The following is a 9510-nucleotide window of genomic DNA, read 5'->3' on the forward strand; positions in this document are numbered from 1 at the left end:
TCCGCTTGATGTAGATGCATTTACTATCTTCCCGTTGTCTTCTTGTTTTCTATGCTCTTCCAAGATGTAATAATTAAAACTCTCTTACTTTTCTTATAAGTTTGTAATAATAATACGTTTGATAATTAAGGATGCATACAGCATATTTTGTAGCAAAGTTTTTTGTTTGAATAAATTTAACATTCATACAAAAATAATAATAGAATAATAATATGTTTGATAGATTATATACAAATACACGTCTTGTTTGTCTACACAACAGTTAACTCGATCTGGATAGTACACTGCAAACTTGTTCGATTCTTGCGTACCATCATTTTTGTATTATTTGAGGCTGAAAGATCTGACTAGTAAGTTTATCATCTGACGAAAATCTGTTCGCTATGTATATATTTGTTATAATGAAAGACATTGTGGGTTTTCAGTTTGTTTCTAGGAACGTCACTTTGTTTGGCGATTTATATATGATGCTAAACAGGTTTGATCGTTCGCTTTATCTTGTGTTACCATAATGTTTTTGACTTCTTGTATATGTATATGTTGAAATTTGAGTACCATGATTGCATATATATAATAAAATAACAATAGTGGGCGTAGTAAAACAGATGATATAATGAAGCAAGGATGATATTTTCTAATGGGACACGAGGCGAAGTTGTTGTCGTTCATGTTGGGTAGTTAAACATTCACACATAGCCGACCAAAACAGTTTATAGATGCATATGTAAGTTACTTGGAACCCAAGTGATTCAGATTACGGCATAACGTAGAACCATGAGGCCCAACCAAAAGAAGTTTTGGTGTTTTTCCTTTCTAATTTAGGGTTAATGTATACTTTTTTCCTTCTATATTGTTTTATGAAAAATATTAATGAGCTTTTACGTTGAGTTTTGTTTTCTCTATGTCTCCTCAATCAATGAATGTAGGATACGTAACAAAAAAAATTATGTACCCCATATTCTTCTAATGGTTCTCTTCGATCTATCTCTTTTCGCCAAAACAACATTTATTTAAAACCAGATAGTGTAACCTTGTTAAACAACATGCACTTATGGTTAGGTGATCCTTAGAACTCGAACTGTAATTATAAGGCTAACGAAACATTCATTGGTGACAATCATTGTGAAGTTGTGACGTAAGTTAACGTGTGAAGGATGACGTACCGTTAGTGATGAAATAAGTATAAATCAAATAATGGAGAAAAGAGGATCTCCATTTTGGATTTTTCCCATCAAGCGATATCTATATACTGTATATGGACTGTGTGGTATAGAAAATGATGACTTGAAACATTTGATAAAGTATGAACACCTATTAAGTTGAGAAAAGGGCTGTTTTAGCTTTTTGGACTTGTTGGATTCGACAAGGATGAAAGGAGAAAGCAGTGAAACCTACTTGTATTTATCATTTCTTAATAAAATCCCCATTGATAGATATTTTTTTGGATGTTAATTTCGACGGAAAAAATGTTTGAGAACGATTAAATGGTCCAATTAGTAGTTGAATGGAAACTTTGGCATTTTTTCGTGGAAGAAACGACTGAAAACGATTGTGAAATATTGTGACTGGATCGTTATAGTTTTAAAATTATAAAGATGATCAATTTGATTGCGTATATTGTTGACTAGACTTAGAGAACAAGCTCATAAAGATATTGTTTGGTTGCAAAACTGGGATCCAAAACACCGTTGATCATACCGGAGGAGGACACGTGGCCTCCATCAAACCTACCAGTTTTGTGGATATATATAGAGTAGCTAGGCTGAGTAGAGATTATTTGAATCCATCTCTCAGGAGATACATTCATACATACAAAATACAATACAACAACAAAAGATGAGCCACCACCGCGACAGAACCCGCAGAGCCTCATCATCAGAGAACAGTATATTATTAATCTTTATTTTCCAGTTTATATAACCTTTTTGATCTTTGATTTCTCTGTTTTATTACAATTATTGTTCTATCGATGCAAGAATTTTCTTTGTTACTAATAAGAATTTTATGTATTAAATCTGTCTTTGGTTTCAAAGTATGCATAAAAATATATACAACAACAACATATTTTACAAGGGAACTTGTTATATAAAATGGTGACTTTTTAAATTTGTTGATGACTCCAATCGAATTTATTTATAGTTCCCCATAGAGCAACCCCTCCAGTCGTAGCTGTGGACCCTCGACGTCGCTCCCGTACGGTAGACCCTGCTCCCGCTCCTAGGAGAGAGCACCATGATCCCACCCAGAGAACGAACCATGCTCCGGATCCTAGGAGATCAGCACACTATGATGCCACCAGGAGAACGGACCATGCTCTCGTTCCCCAAAGAGCGATCACTGTATGCAGAGGTCCTCGCTACGTTGCCGTTGGAATTGAGCAGCTCGAAGCTGCCAAGGCTGAATATAGGGTGGTAAAGACAGAATTGGATAGTATGGCTGATATGGAGCTTGAAGCTCGGATTATTTTCGAACAACTTGAGGGCCAGCTTCATCGTGCGGGAAGGAGATTTGCTCCGGGCGAGCTTCCGTTCCAAGAAAGCCCTCCTCGCCAGCGTCATCTTCAGAGAGCAGTCTCTGCAGTCATCAGAGCTGTGGAGCCTCGGCCTCGTACCCATGAAGCGACCGTTATATACCAAGCTGATGAAGCCCGAGCTGTTTGGGTTCGCATTAGGAGGATGAGAGCAGATCTGGCGCAATCACGTTCTAATGAGCGTGAACTACGGATTAATATTGAACAAGCTGAGGAACAGCTTCGTAGGGTGGGGATCACACCTGTTCGAGGTTCGCTTCAGTCCACCACTCTAATAACCCACCGAAGGAGATAGTTTCTAAAGTTCTCATCCACGTTGTAAGACCTAAAAAATATTTTCCTTGCCTTCTTCTAAGTTGTAATAATACGTTTGATATATAATATAGTTACAACCCTTGTCTTCTTTGTCTACCCATCACTGTATAAAATAACATCGTTTGTCTTAATTATTACGGTTTGAAAGAGAAAATTGATGAGTTGATGATATGAAGAAGAAATCAAATGACATAAGACATTGTGTGTGTCAGTGTTTACATAGTAATTTTCAATTTGTCTTCTAGAAACATGGGTGTGAATCTCTAAGCTTTTGAAAGAACAGATAAAAACTCACTCAAGAACACCACCGGTCAAGAACAAATAGAAAATTACTATGGAAGGGTAAATTCTACACTAATATAAAGGTTTACATGTCTATTCACTCATTGTCAATTAATTTTGAATTGGATGTCCATGTGAAATATATTGAATAGAATGCAAAAGTTGTTTATTCCATATGTCAAGAGTAGTATTTATACATTTACAAGTTGCCTTATAGATAGAACCGTATCTAAATAAATAAGATTGAAGTAAATCCTAATACCCCTCCTCACGTTGGTAATTCGTAATCACGAATACCTAACGTGGACATCAAAAATTCAAACTGTGGTCGGGGAAGAGACTTGGTGAGAAGATCAGCAACTTGATCATGAGTAGAAATATGGACAGTAGAAATAAGCTTGTCTTGGACAGCATCTCGAACTTGGTGACAATCACGTTCAATGTGTTTCGTACGTTCATGGAACACCGGATTTGCAGCGATATGTATAGCAGCCTGACTATCACAAAAGAGAGGAATAGGATGTGTATGATCAACACCTAATGTTGTCATAAGAGCCTTTAACCATTTGATTTCCTTGAGTGTGTAGGCCATGGCGCGATATTCAGCTTCAGCGGAAGAAGAAGACACGGTGTTTTGTTTCTTGGTTTTCCAAGAAATAGGAGAATCACCAAGATACACAATATAAGCCGAAAGATAACGGCGAGTCCGAGGACAAGCACTAAGATCCGAGTCTCAATAGGCCGTGAGAGACAAGTGACTGTCGGAGCGAAGAAAAATTCCTTGTGCAGGAGACCCTTTGAGGTAGCTAACCAAGCGTAGAGCAGCTTCCCAGTGAGCATCAAGGGGTGCTTTCATAAACTGTGAAAGAATATGGACAGCATACGTAAGATCTGGTCGTGTGATCGTAAGATAAATGAACCGACCAACGAGACGACGGTATTGTTCGGGATCAGCATACTCCGGACCCGTGACGGAACCAAGCTTGTGATTGAGTTCCATTGGAACAGCGGAAGGCTTAGAACCAAGCATACCAGCTTCATTAATGATATGGTGCCATTAAATAAGTCCAAACAGACCGAGAGAAGTCATCAACAAGTGTTAGAAAGTATACGGCACCAGTAGTTGATGGAGTACGATATGGACCCCAAACATCACAATGAACTAATGAAAAACATTCCAAAGTTTTATTAATGCTAAGAGGAAAAACTTCACGTGTTTGTTTAGCACGAAAACAAATGTCACAACTCTCAATCTTGCTAACATCTTGAGAAGATTGATGACACTCAGGTAAAGAATTCAAAACAGAAGTAGAAGGATGGCCTAATCTCCTATGCCACAAAGCTCCAGACATCGCAGAGGTAGATGAAGCATTGTGAGCACGAGCAGCCAAAACACCCGTAAAATAGTAGACACCCTCACGTTCTTCCCCCGCCCCAATCAAAGTCCTCGAAAAACGGTCATGTAAGAAACACAAAGTATCAGTAAATATTGCAATAGAACCCGTTTGTTTGAGTAACTTGGACACCGAGATCAATGTGCAATCAAAATCAGGAACAAATAACACATCACGAAGCTTATATGTGGAGTTTAGAGGAAGAGTTCCACTCTTAGTTGCACGTGAGGCTGTCCCATCCGGTTTAGTGACCCGAGATGGAAAAATATCACAAACATCAATTAGAATAGACAAATCTCCTGTCATGTGATGAGAAGCACAAGTATCAATAATAACATCAGTGAGACAAGTGTTACCCGACAACCGTTCAGAGGAAACATTAGGACGTTAAGCTTGGAGAAGAGAGATCAAGTGAGAAATCTGGTCCGTGGGAGTAGCCGAGGTAGACACGACCTGAGCATTGTTAACCCGACCACGGCCACGACCTGTCCCTGGGTTAGTACGTCCTCCACGTTGACTAGATTTTGTTTCAGAAGAGCCACGACCACTCCCTTTCTGTTCATAGTACCATTCGGGAAAACCATGGAGCAAAAAACATTATGTGACGTCATGACCTTTACGGCGACAATGAGTACATGATCGATCACGAGACTTGGAAGTAGAGACGGCAGCGACTTGGGAAGAAGACTCGGTTTGAACAGAAAAACCGATGGCGTCTGGTTTTGGAGTTTCTTTGAGGCGAGTAACTTCGAGATTTTGTTCTTCCCGAATCACACGCGAGTAGACTTGATTGAGTGAAGGCAGAGGATCCTCGTCGGTGATCTTTGAACGAATATTAGCAAACCGTGGTAAATCAAGACCAAAAAGGAATTGATGAATCTTATCATCTTCACGCTCCTTGACGAGAAGAGGAGAAACTTCACAACGACATAGATGATGAGAGGTGTAGTTACGTTGCTCTTCCCAAAGCTTAGACAAGCGGCCATAGTATTGAAGAACGGTTTGACCATCTTGTTTGCATAAAGCAATTTCATCCTTAAGAACTTGTTTCCGGACTCCGTTTCCAACCGAAAAACGAACACGGAGGCTTTCCCAAAGAATAGAAGCTTCGGAGAGAAAAGAAACAATAGAACGAATGTGAGGAGCAATGGACGTACGAATCCATCCAATGATCATAGAATTTGCAGCCTGCCATTGCGCTAGCTCGGGATCAGCTGCTGGTCGTGGTGTTGTGCCGTCAATGAAGCCAGTTTTGAATTTGGCTTGAAGCGAGTTGCGAAGTTCAGTTGCCCATTCAGTATAATTATCTTCTTGCAAGATAACAGAGGAGATCAAAGCTCCAGGATTATCAGAGGAGCTCATAGCATAAGGGTTTGAAGACGTGGTGGCCACGACAGGGGGATTAGGGTTAGATGAACCGAGTAACTGAGGTGCAGCAGGTGGAGCGGGTAGATCTTCTGAACCCGACATCGTAAAAGAGATAGAAAATAGAAAATAGAATATAGAATCAAGTGTTTTGAATGTAGAAACAGTCACAAAACGTTGTGACGGCGGTGATGAACAAAGAAGAAGAAGAAGAAAATTAGGTCAGAATCTCTTGCTCTGATACCATGAAATATATTGAATAGAATGCAAAAGTTGTTTATTCCATATGTCAAGAGTAGTATTTATACATTTACAAGTTGCCTTATAGATAGAACCGTATCTAAATAAATAAGATTGAAGTAAATCCTAATACCATGATTCTTCATATATAGTATCAGATCCCATGACATGTTTTGTTTGCCTGATCAATCGCTACTAAAGTACTAATCAAAGGTTTTACAAGCTTAATAAATCAATGGGTAGTCTCTCTATTTCTCACCTTATTATGTATTAGCTTGTTTTTTTATATGGGCCTGCATGGCCCAATTACTCTTCTCTTTCTCTTTGTTTTTATACTCAGCCCATTACTAAGCATTACTTGATTATCTATGACTCGGTTCCGATTCCGTTACGATGGTTCGATCTTAGTGTGCTAACTTTTATACTCAAAACCATTATTCATGGAAATAGCAATAAACTTTGAAAAGTAATTTACTAAAAGCTTACGGTCATATTATAGGTAGTATATTTTAGTGAATACAAAAAACAAAAAAAGGAGTAGGTATATTTTAGTATCATTCATTCATTTGTCTAGGAAGTGGAAACGTGGTTTGGGCATTCAATATGGTATAAAATAATATAATAGCTACCGTAAGCATCGTTAGTGTAATTTTGTAAGTTAAAACTTTAATGAAAATTTCTCATGTGTTTCATTTAAATACTTAAATACACAAAAAAACGTGTTGATAAAGTAGAGAAATGGGTCTGTGTGATAGGAAATCATTAAAATTATGTTGCTGTGGTTAACCATCCGAATTATTGACCTACTTTATTATATTAATCAAGTTTTAATTATATTGTATTTATGGACCAATATGACTCAATCTAATCAATGCAAGTCTTGACTATAATTACACGCTTTTGATGATTTTCTTTTTTCAGCTTTAATTTAGACGACACGAGACGAGATGATATATACTTACCTGTGTCAAACATCTTCAACATAAAAAAAGTATTTTCAAACCTTAGGATTTAGATATCCCTTATATATTAATCAAAGTCGATTTTTTTTTTCAAAAAAAAAATAGTAGTGGGTTTCATTCCAAGCAATGTATCGATTAGGACATGTTTTTTTTTGTTTTGTTGGGTTCAAAAATTGTAGGGGAAAAACAAACAAAAGAGAGTAATAAAAACGTCCGATGTTGCAACTTATTTTTTTATACGTTAAATTATTTTCTTGGCACAAAAAATGCCATATCGCAGATAGCAGTTATATATATATATATATATTATTTATTTATTTATTTTGCTAATTGTAGTTTTTATCTAGTTAATGAAATTAAGTTTGTGAAAAAAACAAACTCAGAAAAAGAGAAAAAACAAACCCCTCACATTACATACATATACGTTAGTAGGTGGTAAACGTGGATACGTCTCCTAACATTTAAGGGCTATATATTAATAATAATATATCAACTGAACTGACAACTGCAGTATCAAAATCATAAGCTTGAATTTTATAAAATGATATTATTACAATAAGCAAAAGCAATAGAAATAATAATGCATTAACATATATACAAATTTTAGGAACGAGAAAAACGAAGTGTGTATAAGAAAAAACACGTTCAAAATGCGTTTGCAATGTGGGAATGTCTGAACGGGACGACAAAGCCAAAAACAAAAAAAAGGATTATAATCTCACAATATGAACGAAGGATTGGCGAGAAAGACTTAAGTTTTCTCAATGTGATCACAACAAATTCACACTATGAGTGATATGGAGTTCACTATATATAGTGTAGCCCTAAAGTGAAGATATGTTTCATATTTTCTACGATGCAAAAAAAAATCGTATGGTTTAAAGAAGTGATACTACGTTGTTATTCATTCATTACGTGGTTTATATAAGAGCAAATCTTAACAAATCTTAACTCTAAAATTTGTTAAGATACTATTGATAATAGTGCTTTATAAGACTATCCACAAAATAGTGCTCTAGTATTATCAAGGCTACAAATCATTGTGTTTTGTGTTCTAGCTAGTAGCATTGAGATCCAAATTGGAGCCATTTTTGTGAGCAAGATTTGGTCTAGTTCACCTTTAAGATTTCAAGCTGTGGTAACTTGGATCTCTCAGTCGCAGCAGCACTGCTTATCTTAATTTGTAATAATTTTAAAAATTCATTAGAAATTATTTTAATATACAGTTATTTGTATGAAAAAATGAAGAACCTAAAAATATAACATGGATGGTATGTAATAAAAAATAAAAAATCAAATGTGATATGTATTAAGATAAATAACTTTTGTGATTACATATTTCAGTTTTATTTAGATTTAACATTATATATCCCATATCTTATAGTCTTAGATAAACTATACAATTGACCACATAACAATTTTGACATACATGCCTTATTACATTTTATATATATATATATATATATATATATATATATATATATAAATATATAATTGTTTCAATCTCCATATCAATAAAAAGGGATCCAAGTCATTATACCAAGAAATAGATCATAACTATTTTAAATGAAACAACAAAAATAATAAAATAATCGGATAAATGGTTATCTTTATTTGTTTGTAGTCTGGCGTCTATTTTCTTTAACTTTTGTTGACTCATTATTCTATACATCATATTTCTTTGGTTCTTGCATTTTTAGTTTCTATACCTAAATCAATAATAATTTAGTACATCCATTTTTGTATCGTTTGAGTAATATACATCCGTTTCTAAAAATTCAAATTGCAACATATGCAAAAAAAAATATTATATTTTTATTATACATATGTTTATGTAATAATATAAATTTGAAAACAAATAAGATCATATAAAGATGTTGGAGAAATATTTGATTTATTAGGGAGAGATTTTAGGAAATTTATTAAATGTAATAAATATTGATTTCTAGTTTTGCAATTTTATTATAAACTTTATCTTAATTTTTTTCTATTTAATCAAAATAGATTAAAAAATATTTTAAATATTCCAAACCATGGGGGTGGGGGAAAATACTTAGGCCTTCCTGAGCAATTTGGAAAAAAGAAGAAAGAAATGTTTAATTACATCATAGACCGTGTTAAACAACGTACTTCTTCTTGGAGTGCGAATTTTTTATCTCCGGCTGGCAACGAAATTATGTTGAAATCTGTTGCAATGTCCATGCCAGTCTACTCGATGTCTTGTTTTAAACTTCCTTTGGGTATCATTTCGGAATTAGAATCGGTTCTTCAAAAATTCTGGTGGGAAAAAGGAAATCAGAACCGTAGTATCCCTTGGATAGCTTGGAAGCGTTTGCAGTACTCTAAAAAAGATGGGGGTTTGGGATTTAAGGATTTAGAAAAATTTAATGATGCTTTACTTGCAAAACAAGCATGGAGAATT

The 9510-nt window shown here is 35.3% G+C and overlaps 1 protein-coding gene across 1 annotated transcript; it reads left to right on the top strand.

Annotated features, from left to right (window-relative positions):
- Positions 1 to 1803: 1803 nt before the first annotated feature.
- LOC17875207 lies at positions 1804 to 2913 on the top strand. Its single transcript, XM_006279625.2, has 2 exons — positions 1804 to 1885; positions 2140 to 2913. Exons 1-2 carry the CDS (start codon positions 1837 to 1839, stop codon positions 2823 to 2825), a joined length of 735 nt encoding a protein of 244 aa, XP_006279687.1. The 5' UTR covers positions 1804 to 1836; the 3' UTR covers positions 2826 to 2913.
- The last annotated feature ends 6597 nt before the right edge of the window (positions 2914 to 9510 follow it).

Source organism: Capsella rubella, unplaced genomic scaffold, assembly GCF_000375325.1.
Source record: "Capsella rubella cultivar Monte Gargano unplaced genomic scaffold, Caprub1_0 scaffold_8, whole genome shotgun sequence".
NCBI lineage: Eukaryota > Viridiplantae > Streptophyta > Magnoliopsida > Brassicales > Brassicaceae > Capsella > Capsella rubella.